Source organism: Rhinichthys klamathensis, unplaced genomic scaffold, assembly GCF_029890125.1.
Source record: "Rhinichthys klamathensis goyatoka isolate OS25496 unplaced genomic scaffold, OSU_Roscu_1.1 h1tg000045l_1, whole genome shotgun sequence".
Classification (NCBI taxonomy): domain Eukaryota; kingdom Metazoa; phylum Chordata; class Actinopteri; order Cypriniformes; family Leuciscidae; genus Rhinichthys; species Rhinichthys klamathensis.
In genome coordinates this window covers 1,383,237-1,407,188 of record NW_026606592.1, presented here as the reverse complement: position 1 = coordinate 1,407,188, position 23,952 = coordinate 1,383,237, and the positions used below count along the sequence as shown (strand labels likewise).

The 23,952-nt window shown below is 40.6% G+C and overlaps 1 protein-coding gene across 2 annotated transcripts in view; it reads left to right on the top strand.

Moving 5' to 3' along the window:
• Positions 1-23,952, top strand: part of LOC130082414 (uncharacterized) — a 109,750-nt gene that overhangs the window by 19,333 nt on the left and 66,465 nt on the right. For both annotated transcript variants that reach the window (XM_056247271.1, XM_056247272.1), the window contains exon 3: positions 22,558-22,956. In XM_056247271.1, the coding sequence (XP_056103246.1) occupies positions 22,558-22,956 (399 nt within the window). The remainder of the gene's footprint in view (positions 1-22,557; positions 22,957-23,952) is intronic.

The following is a 23,952-nucleotide window of genomic DNA, read 5'->3' as shown; positions in this document are numbered from 1 at the left end:
TGGCACATAAGTCTGAAGTAATGAGTTTAGTTAAGAGGGAGCAGTGCCAGTGGCTGTTCTGTAGGCAAACATCAGTGCCTTGAATTTAATGCGAGCGGCAACTGGCAACAAGTGCAATTTTGTGAGGAGAGGAGTGACGTGTGCTCTCTTTGGCTCATTAAAGACTACTCTGGCTGCAGCATTCTGGATCAATTGTAGAGGTTTGACAGAGCAAGCTGGAAGACCAGCCAGGAGAGCATTACAATAGTCCAGTCTGGATAAAACAAGTGCTTGGACAAGGAGTTGTGTAGCATGCTCTGTAAGGAAGGGCCTGATCCTCCTAATGTTGTGCAAGGCAAATCTGCAGGACAGGGCAGTTCTAGCAATGTGGTCTGTGAATTTCAACTGATCATCAATTACAACTCCAAGGTTCCTAGCTGACCTTGATGGAGTTATGGATGACGAGCTTAGCTGAATGGAGAAGTTGTGATGAAGTGTTGGGTTGGCCGGGACCACAAGTAGCTCTGTCTTCGCAAGGTTTAGTTGAAGGTGGTGGTCCTTCATCCAGCCATAAATGTCTGTCAGGTAGGCTGAGATACGAGGAGCTACCGTCGGATCGTCAGGCTGGAATGAGTGGTAGAGTTGCGTGTCATCAGCGTAGCAATGATAGGAAAAGCCATGTTTCTGAATCACAGATCCTAGTGATGTCATGTAGATGGATAAGAGGAGTGGTCCAAGCACTGAGCCCTGAGGCACCCCAGTAGCTAGATGTTGGGTCTTAGATGCCACACCTCTCCACGACACCCTAAAGGACCTACCTGAGAGGTAAGACTCGAACCATTGGAGTGCAGTTTGCGAGATGCCCTTCATCTTTAGGATTGACAGGAGGATCTGGTGGTTAACTGTGTCAAAAGCAGCAGACAGATCCAGCAGGACGAGGACTGAGGATTTGGAAGCTGCTCTTGCCAGTCTCAGAGCTTTAATTACTGAGAGCAGGGCAGTCTCAGTTGAGTGTCCGCTTTTGAAACCAGACTGGTTGTTGTCCAAGAGGTTGTTTTGTGTAAGAAAGGAGGAGATCTGGTTGAAAACAACTCGTTCAAGTGTTTTTGCGACAAATGGAAGAAGAGATACCGCTCTGTAACTTGTTAGATGTGCTGGATTTAGATAGGGTTTCTTAAGCAGTGGGGTTACTGGAGCCTGCTTAAAAGCTGTAGGAAAGGTACCAGTGTGAAGAGAGGTGTTTATGATGTGCGTGAGTGTGGGTACAACTAAGGAAGAAATGGCTTGAAGTAGATTAGTGGGGATAGGATCAAGCGGACACCGAAAGGGTTAGGATTGTACCGCCTCCGACGTGTGACATTTGATTTACGTATATTAGTAATAGTAGGGATTTGAAAACACATAGTGTAAAGGAGCTCACAAACAGAAAGATCCGACGAAAAGTTGTAGAAAAGAAACAACAATAAATAAACAAGACGAATTTAATACTCAAGTGCCTTGTCGGTGTCCTTGATCGGTGGAGTCGCACAGGTAGAGTCGCTGGTCTTTACACTCTTTGGTCTTCACATGATGAGGGCTTCACACAAGGGCAGCCGCGACCACTGCCGTGGTGCACTAACCAGTTATATACACGCCTAATACCCCGTTAATGAATACAGCAGGCCACACCCAACTATTTAGCCAGCGAAACTCAGTCACAAACAAACACACGTGCATTTTTACCAGGGTAAACACAGTAATGAAGAGCCGCGCTAAAATCAAATGAGAAAGTAAACACTCACAGACTGATGTTCTCTCCTGTTGTTCTAATGCTTCTTCTAACAACTATTAGCAAATGCCTGGAATAAGTACTTTAACTGGCTTTGGCCACGCCCAACTATTTAGCCAGCGAAACTCAGTCACAAACAAACGCACGCGCGTTTTTACCAGGGTAAACACAGTAACGAAGAGCCGCGCTAAAATCAAATGAGAAAGTAAACACTCACAGACTTCTGTCATCTGCATCACAGAATATGCTGCTTGAATCTCCCACTGTTTATTGAAATACACAATTTTGATTAATACAGATAAAAATATATATTTCAATACGTTGCAATGTACAAAATGCAGTATATGTGTGTAGATAACGAAGAGAATATAACATGACAAGCAGCAGGTTTATGTAGCTGCTTTTGGTTAATGAGAAGTTTCCTAACTGGCTGTCATATTGGCAAGGCAAAGTATACCACTATCTTTGCCTAAAGTTACACAATAACTTCTGAAAAAAGTGGTTGGTATTGGCAAGTGCAAAATGTGCAAAAAGTAAATAAACTCACCGTCAATCTCCGTATCAGATGCGATAGCCTGGTCAACTGTGCTAGCATTAGTGGCATCATTGGAATTGAAACTATCATGGGACTCAACTACATCCACCGGATCAACGTCAGGTTTTGTCCCAAGTATTTTGTCGATGACATCGTACCAGGGGAACTTGTCTTTCTCCTTACCAGAGCTGCCTGTTTTATTAAGTGCATCCCTCACTTTTAGTTATTGCTGGCGAAGTTTCTTTGCCTTAACCCTGCACTGTTCCACAGATCTCTGAAACCCCCTTTCCCTGAGTTGTTTACTAAACAAAGCAAATATTTCACTGTTTTTATGAGTTTTGGAGAGTTGGGAGCTAATATGGTCATGAGACCATTTTTCTATGAGGCTCAGCACCTCCTCAGAACTCCACGTTTGTCCGCAAGCTGCCATGCTAGTGCAAAATGTCAACAAACATTATTCCTCATCCCATAATGCACAGCACGGCTGACTACGGCAGCTGGTTTAGTCCAAAAATGCGCAGTTCTCTTCTCTGACAGTTGGGTCTGTTCGAGTTCGGATCATGTTCTCACCACAAACGAACCGCTCCAGAGTTCGTTTGAAAGCGTACTCTTCGAGGAGGTCTCGGTACGCTTGTTTGGTCCGCTTTTGGTGCGCACCCGAGTGCGATTGCTGCATTCACACCTGCCCAAACCAACCGCACCAATTCGGAAAACGAACTCTAGTGCGATTCAACCGAACTAAACAAGGCAGGTGTGAAAAGCACCCTAACTTGGGGAACAGGTGTGTATTGTTAGGAGTGTATTTGGGAGATGAAATATCTGTTCAGAAAAATTGGGAAGGGGTTGTTGATAAGATGAAAGGTAGGCTTGACAAATGGAAATGATTAATACCAGTGTTGTCATATAAAGGGAGGACTTTAATTGTGAACAATTTAGTAGCTTCCTGCCTTTGGCATAGGCTAGCATGTTTGGATCCTCCCGCACTACTTCTAGCAAAAAATTCAAGGGATTTTGGTGGATTTTTGGGGGGGATAAATGACACTGGGTCCCTCAGAGTGTGTTGCATTTACCTAAAGAGGAGGGTGGTCATGGTTTGATACATTTGAAAAGTAGAATAGCAGCTTTTCGTTTGCAATTTTTACAACGTTTTCTGTATAAATCATCAGTTAATGGGTGGCGGGCTGTTACATTCACCATTTTGCACAGAACTGAAGGACTGGGTTTGCACAAATCTCTTTTTCTAATGGACCCCTTTAAAGTGAACGTGAATGGACTGCCAGTGTTTTATCAGAATCTTTTTAACTTCTGGCATTAGACATGACTTGAACTACTGCCTCTAGTGTCCAAAAAATTTGTGTTGCAAGTGCCAGAGTGGCACACCTGAAACCAATGCAACTATAAGTACTGCTTGATTCTGTCTGTTTTTTACCAACACCCTGATGAAGGCCAGTTCTACCATAAAGACTCAGAAGAATTCTCAAATAAATAGAATTTATTTTGTGAAAGTAGTTTACAGAAAAAAATAAAGGTAGATGCTCGACAAGCTCCGTCTCTGAGTTCTTTGGCGTAGGCCTCGTCCTCCGTCAGGGTCTGAAGGTTAGCTTGTAGGTCCTGCCTGATGTTAGAGGCAGGGGCGGAGCCTACCCCCCGACGAGTGGACGGGAGCCATTCTGGTGGTGGTGGGGAGGATGGGGGAAAACTTTGCTACGACACCTGCGGGCAACAACATGGAACGGTAGGATCAGTCTTTTATATTCAATGTCGAGCTGTGATTGGTAGCGTGGAATTATAAATTAGTGACGTGCAATGGAGTCTTTCTGATAGAACTTACGCTTACGCTTTCATTTCTACCATAAAGACTCAGAAGAATTCTCAAATAAATAGAATTTATTTTGTGAAAGTAGTTTACAGACAAAAATAAAGGTAGATGCTCGACAAGCTCCGTCTCTGAGTTCTTTGGCGTAGGCCTCGTCCTCCGTCAGGGTCTGAAGGTTAGCTTGTAGGTCCTGCCTGATGTTAGAGGCAGGGGCGGAGCCTAACCCCCAAAATTAAGGAAAATGTGATGAATTCCATACATACCTATGAGGATTCTGAAAGGCATACAGTAGGATTAATAAATAGGGAAGACAATAAGACGACTTTTAATTGCTTATCTTAAAGTCAGGTACTGAGCGTAAAATATTAAAACTACGATATGTTCTAAGATAAGATAACTTATAAGAGATTTCAGCAAGATCGAGAGTAGGAATGTCACTCTATATGGGCAGAGCTTATTTTTAAACGTGAACGAAGCCGCGTCTGGCCGCAAAACTTGAAATGGGAATTTTAACGAAGCCTTGATAGGCTGAGTTATTAAGATACATACATATGAAAGCCTCGACTACCCATGATAGTAGGCTTCAAAGTAATCATTAAAACTGTTCATTAAGCCTCGATAGGCTGATGCCTCGATAGGATTAGTTCATACGACAGAACCGAGATTTAAATGTAATATGCGTTTATGAAATAAGACACGATTGTCTAAGGCCACGGTAGGCTAATGCCTCGATAGGCTTAGTCCATACGTCAGAACCGAGATTAAATGTAATGTGTGTTTATGAAATGAGCCACGATTGGCTAATGCCTCGATAGGCTGATACCTCGATAGGCTTAGTTCATGCTGATGCCTCGATAGGCTTAGTCCATACGTCAGAACCAAGATTAAATGTAATGTGTGTTTATGAAATGAGCCACGATTGGCTAATGCCTCGATAGGCTGATACCTCGATAGGCTTAGTTCATGCTGATGCCTCGATAGGCTTAGTCCATACGTCAGAACCGAGATTAAATGTAATATGTGTTTATGAAATGAGCCACGATTGGCTAATGCCTCGATAGGCTGATACCTCAATAGGCTGATGCCTAGATAGGCCGATGCCTCGATAGGCTGGTGCCTCGATAGGCTGGTGCCTCGATAGGCTTAGTTCATGCTGATGCCTCGATAGGCTGATACCTCGATAGGCTGGTGCCTCGATAGGCTGGTGCCTCGATAGGCTGGTGCCTCGATAGGCTTAGTTCATGCTGATGTCTCGATAGGCTTAGTTCATGCGTCAGAACCGTATGTGAAAGATTAAACCTATGAGATATACTGAGATAAAGATAATTGATTAGAAGCTTTAAAAGATCGAAATTGGGAATGTCACTATATGTGAGCTGAACTTCTCATCTTCTGAATATGAACAGAAGCCACGTCTCCCCCCAAAACTTGAGATGGAGATTTTAAATGAAGCCTCGATAGGCTGAAATTTTAAGATGCATACATCCTGGGTGTGAATATAGGGAGAAAATAAATAAAAGCAAAGTTAAATAGCATATGCACCAGCCCTCGTCTTTCTTTAAAAATAGTAATCGAAATACCAGTAATCGAAATATAGGTCCATGATTGACTTTGTATTTATAATGATAAAGGCTGAAGCCAGGGACTTTACGGAGGAGCCATGATAGGCATAGATATGACATTAAGATGATTACAACCAGGAAACTACGATATGCATTTATGAACAAAGGCCGCGATCAGCCATGAAATAATTGTCTTTAGGGTTCCAATCCTGAAAGCTTGTTCGATAGCAATACCTCGATAGGCCGATGCCTCGATAGGCCGATGCCACGATAGGCCACCTTGATAGGCCGCCTCGATAGGCCGATGCCACGATAGGCCGATGCCTCCATAGGCCGATGCCTCCATAGGCCGATGCCTCCATAGGCCGATGCCTCGATATGGCCAAGTTCATGCATCGGAACTGAGATTAGTCGAAGGCTTCGATAGCATTATTGTAATAGGCTTCGTTTAGCAATGAAACATTACCAGTGATAGTAAAATAGGTCCGTGATTGACCTTATATATATATAAAATGATAAAAAGCTGAAGCCAGGCGACTTTTCAGAGGAGCCACGAAAGGCATAGATATGACATTAAGATGATTACAACCAGGAAAGCTACGATATGCATTTATGAACAAAGGCCGCGATCGGCCATGAAATATTTGTCTTTAGGGTTCCAATCATGAAAGCTTGTCCGATAGCGATGCCTCGATAGGCCGATGCCTCCATATGGCTGAGTTCATGCATCAGAACTGAGATTAGTCGAAGGCTTCGATAGCATTAATGTATTAGGCTTCGTTTAGCAATGAAACATTACCAGTGATCGTAAAATAGGTCCATGATTGACCTTACATATATGATGATAGAAAGCTGAAGCCAAGGTGACTTTTCAGAAGAGCCATGATAGGCATAGATATGACATTAAGATAATTACAATCAGGAAAGCTAAGATATGCGTTTATGAACGAAGGCCGCGATCGACCATGAAATATTTGGCTTAGAGTACAATCATGAAAGCTTGTTTAATAGTGAAGCCTAGATAGGCTGATGCCTCGATTGGCTGAGTTCATGCATCAGAACTGAGATAAGTCGAAAGCTTCGATAGCATTAATATAATAGGCTATGTTTAGCCATGAAACGATACCAGTATTCGTAAAATAGGTCCATGATTGACCTTATATTAATTATGATAAAGGCTGAAGCCAGGAAGACTTTTCCGAGGAGCCACAATAGGCAGAGATATAACGTTAAGATGATTCAACCAGGAAAGCTACGATATGCATTTATGAACGAAGCCCGCGATCAGCCATGAAATGTTTGGCTTTGGATTACAATCGTGAAAGCTCACAAGTTATGCCTCGTTAGGCAGAATTCGTGCGTCGAGAACGAAATCAAGTCGAAAGCTTCGATAACATAATGAAATAGCCCAAGATTGGTCATAAAATGGCAGTAATCGTAGAATTTCAGAAGCTGTGATAGGCTTAAAAATATTGCAGCAATCAGAACCGAAAGTTACGATAGACATAAGCAAGCAAGGATACGAATAGCCTTGGAGCGTTGTTATTATGGTATTTTCAAAGCTATTCTTCATTAATCAATTATGGGATGAGTTGATGGTAAAGAACGAAATAAAGAAGGCCACGATTGACTGCGTGTAACTAAACAGATTAGCAGTGAAAAGCAGACGTATGATAGATGTATGGATTGTTAACCACCACCAGTAGCTAGCGAAGAAATTTACCTCGAATGTCGGTTGAAAGGGCTTGTTGAGCATTTAGTAGAACATACGTGTCGGATCTGATGTAGGTCTTGTATGCTGTGGACGACCATCTACCAAGCATTTGGATAGGGGAGTCGGGAACGCTGCATTCGGCTACTGTTGTTGTGGCTCCGATACGAAAGGAATACCCAGTGTATATATGTGGAGAAAGACCGGAGAATTAAGGAGGAAGCTACATGAGTTCAAAACCAGTGCTTTGTCATTGAAAGACCGTTCGCTTATATGAAAAAAAGGGAGTATTGAAGTGTGGTCATGCTTTGAGACATGACCAAAGAGGTATAGGGGCAATAGGAATTAAGACTTTAGATATAACAACGCCAGAGACTCCAGAAGAATCTGTTTTCGAAAACTTAAATACATTTAAAAGGTGGGAGAAAGACATAAATCGGAAATAGACAAGCCACGAGCCAAATTAAAATGTTTTGAAACAAATGCGAATTCCCCTGATCAAATAACCTGTAAAACACGGTTAGAAACACTTTTTCTTGGATGCATGAGCCATGCACGCTGTTAAAACATGGCTATATGTATTATTATTTTTGTAATATATATACACTCACCGGCCACTTTATTAGGTACCCCATGCTAGTAACGGGTTGGACCCCCTTTTGCCTTCAGAACTGCCTCAATTCTTCGTGGCATAGATTCAACAAGGTGCTGGAAGCATTCCTCAGGGAGTTTGGTCCATATTGACATGATGGCATCACACAGTTGCCGCAGATTTGTCGGCTGCACATCCATGATGCGAATCTCCCGTTCCACCACATCCCAAAGATGCTCTATTGGGTTGAGATCTGGTGACTGTGGAGGCCATTTTAGTACAGTGAACTCATTGTCATGTTCAAGAAACCAATTTGAAATGATTAGAGCTTTGTGACATGGTGGAAGTAGCCATCAGAGGATGGGTACATGGTGGCCATAAAGGGATGGACATGGTCAGAAACAATGCTCAGGTAGGCCGTGGCATTTAAACGATGCCCAATTGGCACTAAGGGGCCTAAAGTGTGCCAGGAAAACATCCCCCACACCATTACACCACCACCACCAGCCTGCACAGTGGTAACAAGGCATGATGGTTCCATGTTCTCATTCTGTTTACGCCAAATTCTGACTCTAACATCTGAATGTCTCAACAGAAATCGAGACTCATCAGACCAGGCAACATTTTTCCAGTCTTCAACTGTTCAATTTTGGTGAGCTCTTGCAAATTGTAGCCTCTTTTTCCTATTTGTAGTGGAGATGAGTGGTACCCGGTGGAGTCTTCTGCTGTTGTAGCCCATCCGCCTCAAGGTTGTGCGTGTTGTGGCTTCACAAATGCTTTGCTGCATACCTCGGTTGTAACGAGTGGTTATTTCAGTCACTGTTGCCCTTCTATCAGCTCGAACCAGTCTGGCCATTCTCCTCTGACCTCTGGCATCAACAAGGCATTTCCGCCCACAGAACTGCCGCTCACTGGATGTTTTTTCTTTTTCGGACCATTCTCTGTAAACCCTAGAGATGGTTGTGCGTGAAAATCCCAGTAGATTAGCAGTTTCTGAAATACTCAGACCAGCCCTTCTGGCACCAACAATCATGCCACGTTCAAAGTCACTCAAATCAACTTTCTTCCCCATACTGATGCTCGGTTTGAACTGCAGGAGATTGTCTTGACCATGTCTACATGCCTAAATGCACTGAGTTGCCGCCATGTGATTGGCTGCTTAGAAATTAAGTGTTAATGAGCAGTTGGACAGGTGTACCTAATAAAGTGGCCGGTGAGTGTATATATATATATATATATATATATATATATATATATATATATATATCTTTTTATATATATATATATATATATATATATGAACTATTAATTGCTGTTGATTTATGATCGAATAAGAGATAGTTTATTTACAGAATACGAGCTGAGATTATAGTGTGCCCCCTTTAATTAATTGAAGTCTGCAATCATCAAGGTATAAGTCGAGATCTTTCCGGCGCTCGGGAAGTGATTGAAAAAACATCTCCATATGCATTACCGGAACAATAACAAATTCAGAGAAGGGCGTAAAACAAGTTGAATAGCCTTAATAGGTACTGCTCCTTTAAGGTTGAAGGCAATTCGTCTCGTCTCTCACAATGGTGAGTGAGCAGATGAGAAGCGCGAGCTGTAATATATGGCATATACATATGCGATTTAATAGCAAAGTTACTCTTAAGCTTGATTAAATTCTATTCAGCAACCCAGTTGATAGTATTTTGCAACTGGCCGTGAGTGCGTGACGATGTAGTTAACGTTACGTGAATCTTTGCATACTTACCATTTCAATGAGCTATTCGGCCCACTGTTCACTGTTTAAAGCGTTGCAGTATGTTGCGTTGCAGACTGCAGTATCGGCAGTTATTTTAAAGCTACCACATCACCACATTTGAACTTCACGTCTTGAAGGGAACAGAAGAGTAGCAAGTTAATATACTTACCTGAATGAAGTTTAATCGTAGTAAAAGGGGAACTTTTTGAAAAACACTGAGTGGAGATCGACTCTCATGAGATTTAAAGCTGCCACACGTTTGTTTCTTACACAAGTGTGTCGCACTCGCGCATCGCAAAAGTTGCTGAGATCAAAATCAACGATGTGACTTGTGTTGTTATGCGTAGTACGGAGCCCGGGAAGTCACCTGTGGAAAAAAAAACAAAACAATCCGAGGCGACGGTTTTGCAATCCGTCCCCTTTAACAATTCGTGCCCACGGATTAATAAACCGTACCCACGAGTTCCTAATCCGTGCTCTCAGATTTGTAAACCGTGCCCTCAGTTTTTGCAATCTGTACCCACAAATTCATAAACCGTGCCCACGCTTTCGCAATCCGTACTCGCGGGTTTGTAATCCGTACTCACGGGTTTGTAATCCGTAGGCCTACTCACGGATTTGTGGCTCGTCCCCCAGTGCCGCGTGATTCAACCAGGCCTCCTGTTTAGATGCGGGATGCATTGTTTTTAAAAGGACTTCACATAAAAAAAAATTATATATATATATATATATATATATGGCCTATATATATATAACACAAACACAAAGTTATAGGCCTATAAAAATAAAACATTCATAAATTGTTTTATGATTAACATATTCCTGTCTTAAGTGAACTCATTTAAAGTTATAAACGCAAATAATAGGCCTAATAATAATAATTAGGCTATTATTATTACATTTAGGCTACATATTTAGATATACGACGCTTTTATCAAAAAAGAAACAAAGCAATTCGTCAAATGTCAGTCATAATACAGGTTAGACAATAATACAGGGCTGAGATTATCACAAATAAACACAAGATTTTGACGCATATCCAAGTGTTTGTGTACAAAAAATAAATACCATTGACTTTTTGCCTTTATTAAACATTTAAAATTTTCGCAAATTAATATGGAAAAAAAATAGATTTTACTTTCTAAAAACTATATTTTGCCCGCAGTGCTAAATGAGAAGAGCATGTCTCTGGAACCATAAAGAGAGATGATTTATAGGTGATTTATAGGCTAATAATAATAAATGTTTATGAAAAATAAAGATGGATTTTTATTGTTTAAATAAACAGTTTTCTAGTGACGGGCTAAGCATATCTCCATCTCCGCTGTAAAGGATGCACCTTTAGAGAAATGCAGCTTTCGGATTGTATAATCAGACGGTATTTGCTTTCGATTCGAATTTGTTCGTTTAAAAGTGGACATTTCAAGCTTAATATAGGCTTTTGTTTCAGTTCATTTATGAGACGCGCTCCGGAGATCATGAAAGCGCGCCTGATTGTTTTATTTTATTTTACAAATACACAACGTTTTCTTGTTATTGTGAGTTTACACAAATAAAAGTAGTTGCAAATAATGTATTATGTATAATGTATTTTTTCTGTATGACCAGAAATGCTAGATTATTTTAAGTTCCACTGTTGATAGGAACATGCAAGTGTTTGCGGCCGCGGCTCAGTGACATGCAGTGCGCGCTCCACACAAACACTTGGATATGCGTTAAAAACCTGTTTGTTTGTTATAATCTTAGCCCATTATTATTGTCTAAGACTGACATTTGACGAATTGCTTTGTTCTTTTTTTTTTTTGTGGATAAAAGCGTCTTCTAAATAGGCCTATGTAGCCTAAATGGATTTTGATAGCTAATTATTATTTGCGTTTATTACTATGAATGAGTTCACCGAAGACAGTAATATGTTAGCCTAACATAATTTATAACTTATAACCAATTTTTTTACAGGTTTTGAACTGTGTGTTATTATTATTTTATTAATTTTTTTCCCTTATTATACTGAGCTTTTTCCTCTAAAAAAATGGACTTTAAAGATAAAAGTAGCCTAAATGTAGTTTTTTTTTTAGAAAATGCAAGAAATTATCCATTTAAAAAAAGGAGGTTAAAAAACAATGCAATGCATCCCGCATCTAAACAGGAGGCCTGGTTGAATCACGCGGCACTGGGGGACGAGCCACAAACCCGTGAGTACGGATTGCGAAAGCGTGGGCACGGTTTATGAATTTGTGGGTACAGATTGCAAAAACTGAGGGCACGGTTTACAAATCTGAGAGCACGGATTAGGAACTCGTGGGTACGGTTTATTAATCCGTGGGCACGAATTGTTAAACCGAGGGAACAGTTTAAGAAATCGTGAGTACAGTTTATAAACTGAGGGGACGGATTGCAAAACCGTCGCCTCGGATTGTTTTTTCCCCCCCCACAGGTGACTTCCCGGGCTCCGTAGTACGGTATCAAAACGCGAGTAAGTGAACGCCAGCGCCTGTTTCTGCGAACTGAATTCGCTAGTTGCATAACAACGGAAATAGAATTTCCGGTTTGTCTGCGGTGAGCTGGATCACTTCCGGTCACTGCTTCCGTCAATGGCACTCGCTTACTTAACCGACCGTTCAGCATAGTGTAAAAAAAAACACACGAGTCTTTTTGGTATTAAAACAGGTGTTGTACCGAATTCCGACTCGCGGACAAATCACACGCCCCTTCGCGTGCACGCGCCTCTCACATAAATACGCGCTGAAGCGAGTTTAAATCATAGACTGTAAAAAATAGGTTTGAATGCACTTCCTTTGCCATATGCGTTTATCGATTGATTTTTCTCACAGCAAGCACCCAGATCCTGCATGAAAGCTTTGTCTACACTTACATAAATTAACAGAAAGTGAACTAGTGTGGATAAAAGATGCAAACAAACAAAAACGTATGGCAGATCGATTAAAACTATACACTTCGACGGGTAAAGCTACCATAATAAAGCTACCAACTGTCAAAACATAACTGTTAATTTCACATAATTTAACTGAACGTAACTTTTGTGTGTTAAACACGATGTGGTTCATAAGAAAATATTGTATTACTCTCCCCATTGCCCAAGAATGTCATTAACAATAATATTTAACCTTTTTCATTAGGCTTTAGTTTATAAAATACATGTCTGTATATTGTATATAATACTATAGCCTATATGAGGCAAATACCTGTTTTTATGTTTTTTTGTTTTTGCTTAATTGCATCTTAAAAATAGAAATTATAATTGATAATTATAATAATGTGATCATTGACTAAAGCTAAGGATAAATAAAGCTAAGGATGTAAAGAAACCTTAGACATTTTTTTTTAATTATAGTTATTTTCCGGCACATTAGGACCACAAAAAACATTATTTATTTAATTCATTCTTTCAATTTCACATCTTGCATCCTAGCAGGGAACGTTCTCAGAACTTTGGCTAACATTCCCTATAAGTTTGGTTTAAACTTGTAAAGCCCTACGAGGGTACTGTTTTAAAGAAAACATTTGAATGTAATGTTCAAATAATGTTCTAAGGATGTTTTAACTGTAACATTTTGAGGATGTTTTGGGAATGTTGTTGAGATCACAGATTATACAATGTTCTTTTTGGGAACAAAAATAAAACTACCCGCTGAAAACATTAGAACAGAACAAAAACTGCCCTTAAAAACTGCTGCCATATTACAAAAAAATGAAGATTGAGTGCATGCATAATAATTTGTTTATGAACTAAAACCTATCTTCATGAAAAAGGTTAAATATTATTATTTTTAATGACATTCTTGGGCAATGGGGAGAGTAATACAATATTTTCCTATGAACCACATCGTGTTTAACACACAAAAGTTACGTTCAGTTAAATTTTGTGAAATTAACAGTTATGTTTTGACAGCTGGTAGCTTTATTATGGTAGCTTTACCCGTCGAAGTTTAGTTTTAATCGATCTGCCATACGTTTTTGTTTGTTTGCATCTTTTATCCACACTAGTTCACTTTCTGTTAATTTATGTAAGTGTAGACAAAGCTTTCATGCAGGATCTGGGTGCTTGCTGTGAGAAAAATCAATCGATAAACGCATATGGCAAAGGAAGTGCATTCAAACTCGCTTCAGCGCGTATTTATGTGAGAGGCGCGTGCACGCGAAGGGGCGTGTGATTTGTCCGCGAGTCGGAATTCGGTACAACACCTGTTTTAATACCAAAAAGACTCGTGTGTTTTTTTTACACTATGCTGAACGGTCGGTTAAGTAAGCGAGTGCCATTGACGGAAGCAGTGACCGGAAGTGATCCAGCTCACCGCAGACAAACCGGTAATTCTATTTCCGTTGTTATGCAACTAGCGAATGGAAACGTAATTGGCATCGAAAACTTTGCTACAACACCTGCGGGCAACAACATGGAACGGTAGGATCAGTCTTTTATATTCAATGTCGAGCTGTGATTGGTAGCGTGGAATTATAAATTAGTGACGTGCAATGGAGTCTTTCTGATAGAACTTACGCTTACGCCGCCTTCACACTGGCAGTTGAAATCAGCTCCGATACGGCACCGAAACGACCGGAAGTCATTCATTTCCTATGGAGATTCGCAGACCGCATGCGAATGGGTCCGAAACGGGTCCGACAGAGTGCGGTGCGAAGAAAATCGCGTCCGTTGGTCATCCGGATGCGTTCAAAAAATTTAACTCTTGCGAAAAGCTACGGACGGTTCCTATCCGACAATTCCAGCGGAAGTTGAGCGTTGCTATGGTACTGATAAACAAACCTGATTTCTAAACTTTTCATACAATAAATAATGATTTTAGAACGATAAGTTGTCATGTCATTTTTTTTATTTTCATGACTTAACGTTATTAGGGCAGTTATACAATTAAAATGTAGGCTATAATTAAATAATTAAAATGGCTATAATTAAATATTGTGGCCATTTTCCCTCACCCCGCTCATTCACATACAGACAGAAAACTCAATGATGGCAAATCGTCGGCTGGTCAATGCACTTGCTGTTGCTCTCCTATACTGGAGACGCAAGCACAAAAATAAGAGATCAGTGTGGGTGAAATACTACCTGGCGGAGAGAAATCAATATGGGGAGTTTCACCGTCTGGTCGGTGAGCTGCGTCTGAACAACGGTGAGGATTTCAGGGAGTATTTCAGGGTGTCGCGCTGTCAGTTTGACGAAATCCTCCACCGTGTTGGTCCACGGATCAAGAGAATCAACACCCGGCTTCGGAGATGTATTTGTCCGGCAGAACGCCTAGCCATCTGTCTCCGGTGATTTTCCTTTTCATCATCAAGTCATTTGGTTATTTCAATATTATTATAGTCTATTTTGTTAAAGGAGAACTCCGGGCAATTTTTAAGTGAATCTTGATCGTTAGACCTTTGTGAGTACTGACTATAGGAAAAAAAAACGAACCGGATTGGTGCTTGCTACGCGGAGCTGCGACCGCGAATGCCCAGAGCTCCCACCCAGCTAAAACGGCAGCTATGGGGGCATCGACATAAAGAGCGTTTTTAAGCCTCTTAACAGACACAAAATGCAATTAAAATGTCTGTCCAACATGAACAGGGACCCTACATGTGAACAAGATGCGTTTAGCAACTTAGCCATTGTTTCAACTCACCTAAGTCTTTTAGACGGCAAGCTGTAGTCTCGCGCTGCAGTCCCGTGCTGTAGCCGGAAAAGGTAAACAATGTCCAGGTGGGAGGAGCCATTTCTTCTTCACTTGTAAGCAACTCTGATCATAACTCGTCGCACATGATCAACGCTCCTCCCACCTGGACATTATTTACCATTTCCGGCTACAGCACGGGACTGCAGCGCGAGACTACAGCTTGCCGTCTAAAAGACTATTTAGGTGAGTTGAAACAATGGCTAAGTTGCTAAACGCATCTTGTTCACATGTAGGGTCCCTGTTCATGTTGGACAGACATTTTAATTGCATTTTGTGTCTGTTAAGAGGCTCAAAAACGCTCTTTATGTCGATGCCCCCATAGCTGCCATTTTAGCTGGGTGGGAGCTCTGGGCATTCGCGGTCGCAGCTCCGCGTAGCAAGCACCAATCCGGTTCGTTTTTTTTCCTATAGTCAGTACTCACAAAGGTCTAACGATCAAGATTCACTTAAAAATTGCCCGGAGTTCTCCTTTAACTGTATTTTCTATTAAGCTAAAAACTATTGAATTTTCTTATTTTCGCCCTTAAACATATAAGATGTCCTTGTTTATCTAGAAATGTATCCGCCAAATAAATGTATGTATTATAGGGCTGGGAAAAAATTAATCGTGATTAATCACATCCAAAATAAAATCTTTGTTTACATAAAATATGTGTGTAGTTTGTATAATTATTTTGTATATATAAATACACACACATGCATGTATATATTTAAGAAAAATGTGTTATTAATATAAAAAATATGTATATTCATATATAATATAAATGATGTATAAATATAGATACAGTATATACATGCAGATATTTCTTAAATATATACATGCCTATGTGTGTATTTATATATACAAAATAATTATACACACTACACACATATTTTATGTAAACAAAAAATTTATTTTGGAGGCGATTAATCACGATTTTTTCCCAGCCCTTATTATTGTTGTTATTATTAATATTTTATTTATGTTCTTTCAGACACCTGGCGACTGGTGACTCCTATCACTCCCTCTCCTACCGCTTCCGAGTGGGCTGGAGCACTGTATCTCTCATTGTGCCTGAGGTGGCCAAGGTTATCTGGGAGGAGCTAGTGGATGTCTACATGCCTGTGCCAAAGGAGAGTGATTGGCAGGATATTGCAGAGCAGTTCCGGGTCAACCGTGACTTCCCCAATTGCATAGGGGCCATTGATGGGAAGCATGTGAGGATTGTGGCACCACCCAATTCAGGCTCCCTTTTTTTTAATTATAAGGGGACCTTCTCCATTGTGCTCCTTGCGGTTGTAGATGCCAACCTCTGCTTCCGAATTATTGATGTGGGTGCCTATGGTCGCGGGAGTGATGGAGGCACACTGAGGGAGTCTGCCTTTGGTCGCGCTCTCCAGGAAGGCACCTTGGGAGTCCCACCAGATGCCATCATCCCTGGAGCAGAGGATCTCGGGCCACTTCCTTACACATTTGTGGGGGACGAAGCCTTCCCGTTGCGCCGTCACCTGATGCGTCCATATCCTGGAAGGAACCTCTGCAGACGCCGTCAGATGTTCAACTATCGCATGTCTCGGACAAGAATGGTAGTAGAGCAAGCCTTCGGTGTGCTGGCAGCCAGGTTCAGGATCTACCATCGAGTGATGTGGCAGCATCCACACAATGTGGAGGTGTGCGTGAAGGCAACCTGTGTCCTCCACAACCTTCTTCGCCGTGATGCCCCAACACGCCCCTATAGACCAAGGGAGAATCGAGCGCCCAACCCACCCCCCAGTGTTGTCTTGCCCAGTGTCATCCGACAAGGTGCCAATAATTCCAGCGCGGAGGCTGTTCGTGTCAGAGAGGCCTACACAACCTACTTTTCCTCTGAGGTGGGAGGTGTCCACCGACATGATCCTGTGTCATAATCACAGACCAAAAGGCCCTTTTAAGGGCCAACCACAATGTCATAAATTGCAATTCCATGTCAGTGTTGTCATTTCATTTAACTAAATTAAAATTACCACAGTACTGAATAATAGTTAAAGTGAACTTTATTATTGTGTTTAATAATTTGTATTATTGAGTGTGTGTGTGTGTGTCTGTCTGTCTGTGAGTATCATTAGTGAGTGAGTGAGAGTGTGTGTGTGTGTCTGTCTGTCTGTGTGTGTGTGTGTGTGTGTGTGTGTGTGTGTGTGTGTGTGTGTGTGTGTGTGTGTGTGTGTGTGCGCGTTCAGCTCCACCAGATTCTGAAAAACCAAAAACAAAAAATGAAAAGGTGAGATGGCAGCATGTTACACATTATCAATGCCAGTGTGGAGAATTTTTCACAGCAAAATACTTACACTCAAATTCAGCTACATATATCAGCTGGTGAATTTTCAGCTTCGTAGCAGCGTTTTTTTGAATGGACATCCTTTTTAGGGCGGGGAGCAGGCTGTCCAAGAAGGCCTGGTCTGGGTCTTTCTCCTGTGTCGGTGGTTGATTGGCAGATTCGATTGCAGTCGCAATCATTTACTCAAACGCTGAGGGGCTTGCAGAAACAACCCGCCGCCTACGCCTGCGCTCACCTGACAGGTCTGGTGTGCCCCCTGTTTCGTGTGGGCGCACGCTCTCCTGTGTGTGATCTGTGACTCTCTCTCTTTCCTGGTTCTCTCTCTCTTTCCTGGTTCTCTCCCTCTCTCTCCTGATTCTCTCCCTCTCTCTCCTGATTCTCTCCCTCTCTCTCCTGTGAGACCTCTCCCTCCTGGGTCTCTCCCTCTCCCTCCTGGGTCTCTCTCTCTCGCTCCTGGGTCTCTCCCTCTCGCTCCTGGGTCTCTCCCTCTGTCTCAGTGAGGTTGGAGGTTGTCCTCCGTGGTGTGATGAACGGCAGGAGGAAGGACATAATCTGGGCATAACGCCAGGGCCTCTTTTGAGAGGCAGCAGCCCCGCTTACCCGCCTGGACTGGTCCTCCCTCCTATAGGCTATGTGCACAAGCGTAATTTCGAACTTCCGCTATTGTCAGAAGTCGGCATGTCAGTTTCCGGTTTACGGCTGTTCATCCGCAACCGCTATAAACGAACAAGATGAGTGCTGCTGTTGTACGGAAAAAAGAGTTGTTAAACACATCTAAGTTTCTAAGAACTGTAGGTGGATCCATCATCTAACGCCCGTTTCACACATACCCCGTTTGCAGTGCGTGTTGCGGTGCAGGAGCAACGCGCGCTATAGTACTTTCACATATGATGCGTTTGCAGTGAATAACTGATCCGCGGCTGAATGTAATCTGACTTTTTGAGTTTTATTCAAATTAACCTTTGGTCATCCAGTATCATGCATTTAGATCATGATAACCACAGATAAAACCATGCATACACTGTTAAAAATTGCTGTAAAAATACAGCCAATTTCCAACAGTAAAATACTGTTATTTCAATAAACAGTTTTATCCTGTAAATTTACAGTCTATGTTCCATAAATTAATTGCTTGCTGTAAATTTACAGCATTTATGTGTAAACCAATTTGTTCCTGGAAAAAACAGTCTTGGATTGTAAAAAATAGCACGTGTGGGCGGGGCATCTTCAACGCGGTCTCTTTTCGAACAGAAAGCAGTCAAAGAACAAAATGGTTTCGCAACACTCCTGCTGTCTTAAAGAAGGCCACTGTTCAAGGTAAGTTGATTTCTTTGCTGTTATTCTATTATGTTGCTCCAGAGTACCTGTAAAATCGCCTTTTTCATGAGGTATTTTTTTTAACTGCTTACTGAGCGCGAATCGCGTTTTGAAGACAGAGCTCGACGGTTGAGACATTTCGCCTAGCTGCTAATGAATGCTCTCTGAGCTCCGATTACTAACGTAAATCTATGCGATTATTACTGCGAATTCTTTGCTTGGCTAAAGTTGTTACCATTTAGAAATTAGTTGGGCTTTCTTTTGTAGTAGCCTAACGATTTATATGAATTTGTGATTCAGTAACGTTACACGGTGCGAATCTTACCAGATGCATCAATTCGCATAATATCATGCACATAAGATGGAGAATAATTACAAAACAACTCGAAATATCCAGATCCAATGTTGTAATTAAAATGTAGTGGTCAATTTGTTTAGTTTCCATGCAAATAATATTAAAATTCCCAAAGCAAATTAGATATTTTTTTTTTTTTTCGATTTAGTGATGCAAGTACCTGCGTTTTTGTGAGATTCACATGTAAGTTAGGCCTAACGTTATAGTATTAAGTCAAAGAGGTTGTGTTTGAAAGACGAGGCAGAGACGGATATTCTTTGCGGCGCGAAACACGTTTTTGCAGACAGACAGTTATCAACAGCTGAGGCATTTCACTATTCAATGTTCTCCGCACTCTGACGTCGATTTTCTTTGCTTGGTTAAAGATTTTGAAATAATTATTTTCTTCTTTTTTCCTAGGAATCCTTCACTTGATGTAACAGTGACTTGAGACAGTTTGCCCTAATCTTTGGTGAGTTTCACGCCATGTATAACTTACTTGCAAACTTTGTGCACAATCATGGAGTAACGTTACCATTTTTGCATTTGATATTCCAGAAGTAACACAGAAGCAAGGATGACCGACACATGAGCTTCACAATTCTCTGTCACGTCACCATGTCCCTGGTGAACACTCTTATGGCAGTAGATCGTAAGTAATGATTTATAGTTCATTTAGTATTTATTTTATTTTTTGTTTTTCTTACACAAAAATAAAATGAGTTAAAACGATTAATATTTTTATCACACACATCTATCGTTTGGCTTCAGATTTAGAAGACATTGATTCATCCACGGTGGTCTTGTGAATTAATGTTACGATCGTGGTGTTGTTTTTTAAGTGACAAAAGAATTAAGATTAGTTAAGTACATTAACATGATCATTTTATGTTTCTTTTAAAAGTGTTTGCAGAGTATGTGATCACTTTTTGCAAAGTATGTGATCACTTTTTGCAATGTGCTTTATTTTAGCACTAAGATTTTCTTGATTTTCTTTACTCTCAGACCTGGATTTCCTCTCAGACCAGATCTGTCAAAAGCTGATGTGGGACGTATTGGCTGTTTTTTGCCTCTTCCTACATTTCTTAACCCATTGGTTCTCGTGATTATGTCCTCTCAGATCTGGACTTCCTCTCAGGCCAGATCATTCAAAAGCAGGTTTAGGATATTTTGGCAGTGTTTTTTTTTTTTTTTTTTTTTTCTATCAAGGATTTTTCATCCATTGGTTCTCAATGTTTTCCTCTCAGACCCAGACTTAATCTCTGGCCTGGTTGCTGATGTGACATTTTGGCTGGTTTTAGTGTTTTGTTTGTTCGGGTTTTTTGGGGGGTTTTTTGCCTCTTTGTAATGTTTCTGTGTTTGCCTACTGGTTCCTCTCATTGAATTTTAAAATGTATTTTCTGTGACTTTTTTTCCTTAAATACTGTTAATGTATTGTTAAAACCTGTTACTTATTTTAAATAAATGGCAAACAATGTACTAATACATAATCTATTTTGTCTTTATTTTTTCCATTGAGTAAAAAGTCTGTTTGGAATGTCTGTATACATTATGCTACATATAGGGATGTTAATAGATATCAGACAATAGAGTAAATAAAAAACAGTATTTATATTCTAACTTTATGCTGCCAGTACTTTGTGAAATTACAGCACAGCCTTAAAATTAAAAACTGTAAAATTATGGTAAAGGGCTGGAACCACAGCTGCCAGTACTTTACTGTAAAATTACAGCATTGTTGAAACCGTAAAATTACGGTAAAGGGCTGGAACCACAGCTGCCAGTACTTTACTGTAAAATTACAGCATTGTTGAAACCGTAAAATTACGGTAAAGGGCTGAAACCCCAGCTGCCAGTACTTTACTGTAAAATTACAGCATTGTTGAAACCGTAAAATTACGGTAAAGGGCTGGAACCACAGCTGCCAGTTCTTTACTGTAAATATACGGGTGAATTTTTTACAGTGTAGCCTATAGCACCTCACTATCATGGCAAAATGTAACTGTATGGTTTCTATGGTATTTGTATGAAAAACAGTAGCCTAACAATACATTAAATACTGTAATTTTATTACATTAGTCCTTTAATACATTGTCTACATTAATAAGATAATAAAATTCAATATGTATATCCCACATTTCATGGTGGAAATAATATAATAGGCTATAACGTTACAGTAAATCCATGGTAAATGAAGGGAATTTGTAGACGGAAAAGTTTTCTGTATCGTTGCGCACAGTGACAGACATCGAACTATTGACATTATACCACTAAAATATCACATTTTTTAGCCGACCTGACATCTCAACGTCCTGAGCGACTTTCCTCCACGCATCAGCCTTCCTATTAATATCTCTGTAGCCCTCATCAGAGAGATCATACAGAATCGTACATTCTGACACGGACAAAATCAACCTTTCTAATCTCTCCGCCATTTTTGTTCTACCCGCTTCCGACGCTTTTCGCGGTGTAGTACGACGTCCGCTGGGGGCGTATTGCGAAATACGGAGCTGATTTCAACTGCCAGTGTGAAGGCGGCGTTACGCTTTCATTGGGCCAATACGCATTGGTGTTTTTTTAATGGTTTAGCCCTCGACTAATAATAATAAAGGCTTTTTTTTTTTTTTACTTTTGTAACCTACTGAGTGCCTGGACTTGGATTTTTTTTCCAATTTTTATAAAGAAAATGTACATTTGGTCTTATCGAGGGAATGCACTGAATGTAGAGTAGATTGTGGTCTGGATGGGGAAAAAAAAACAATTTGTTCTTTACATTTGTACTGTTGTTTATTAATTTGTTTATTTTTAATTATTTGTACAGTACAGCATGACACTCTTTAATTATCTGAGGAGGATCTTGAATGTTGTTTCCTTTTTATGTTTTTATTTAAATGGGAAAATAATAATATTTTAATCTAATATTTATCATCAAAGTTCCAAAACAAAGAATAACTTTGTCATTTCTATGTGGTGAAAGCAAATATAAATACTGATTCTAGAAAAAATTCAATTGAGATCAAGGGTCAGTTCTTTTTAAATTACTGAGAGAGGGATTTAAAGGAAACGCTTGTTGTAAGTTAAGTATTTCATTCATCCTCATTTCACCATCCCAATATCTTCTCTTTCATACAGACACAGATGTTAGATGTTTACCTGAACTCTTGTGTTTGTCACCTCAGTGAATGAGTCTTTTTTTCTTTTTCTCTCAGAACCTACAATTGATCCATGCAATGATTATAACACTCTTGATGAATATTGGAGAGACATAATGCAAAGCTCATATCAGTACTATAGATATGATGACACTCTTGTTGAATGGAGTGGCTGGTATCGGCTGTATCTGAATGGAGAAAGTGCCCAGATGTCTGAGTGGTGTGTGAGTGAGGTGGGATGTGGTGGAGAAACTGCACTGCATCTCAACAGTTCTCACCCAACACTTGAGGATGGAGTGGTGACCCGTGAAGTCGTGGGAACTCCTTGGTGGTATTCCAGTCAGTGTGGCGCCTACAGTTCCTCATCCATCCGAGTCAAAGCCTGTCCAGGAGATTATTACGTCTATGAATTAGTCAAACCCGTCATATCAGCTCCAGGGCCGATGTACTGTGCAGGTACAATATTCAATCTTATCTTTTGGATTTATGTAAGTATAAAGTGTATATGCTCTAACTATTAGATAATTTAAAGGTATAGCGGAGGATCTTTCCGAATTTTAGAGAAGACCCACCCTCTCCAATTTTTTTTAAAAATGCACATGCGCAACACTCTATTTGCTCCCGAGAGGGAACACTTATTAAACGTGTGCACGAGAGAGCATGATAGCTTACATTAACTTTTACGAGCAGTGATTTTAAATGGATTTCTCCAAATAGCATGACAAACTTTACCTGTCTAGTAGAATCTTCGCGACTGCGGCATCAGTGGGAAGCCCAACCTGTGCTTTTAGCGTACGCCAGCGTGTGAAATATTCACCCAAAATCACTCTGGTCTTGTTTCTATATCCTGCGCCCTTTCTCTTCTTATCATACACTTCGTATACATTTTTTCTCTTTCAACCCTCCGCCATTTTCAAAGGAATGGCTGAAACCGTAACTCATCACACATAATACAATTGAAAGTGCGCATGCGCAGAAAGCGAAAACTACATAGGGACGAGCACGTACGACGGCCTTACGTAAACATATCACCAGAATGATTGACACTTAGGTGGACCAATAGTATAGACTACCCACCCGGAAAAAGAAAATCCTCCGCTATACCTTTAACATACATCTTTTGTTTTATGAAATAAGTATGTTTTAACTAGTTAGAATCAGTGGTGTGCAGTTCATTATCCATTCTGTATAGTAGGTTATGTTACAGATCATGATAGCACCTAGATCTCTTATGCTGGGTACACACCAAAAGATTTTTTACATCTTATAAGATTTTCAAAATGTGATAGACCACAAACATGAGGACAAAAAATCCTAGATTTAAGCGTTTTGCTCCTATAGTGTGTGGTGTGCCATGATGTGACAGACAGCACACCACACACGAACAGATTTTCAACCAGACTCGACTGTGAACAAAGGAAATCTCACAAAATCTCGCGAGACTTCAGAATA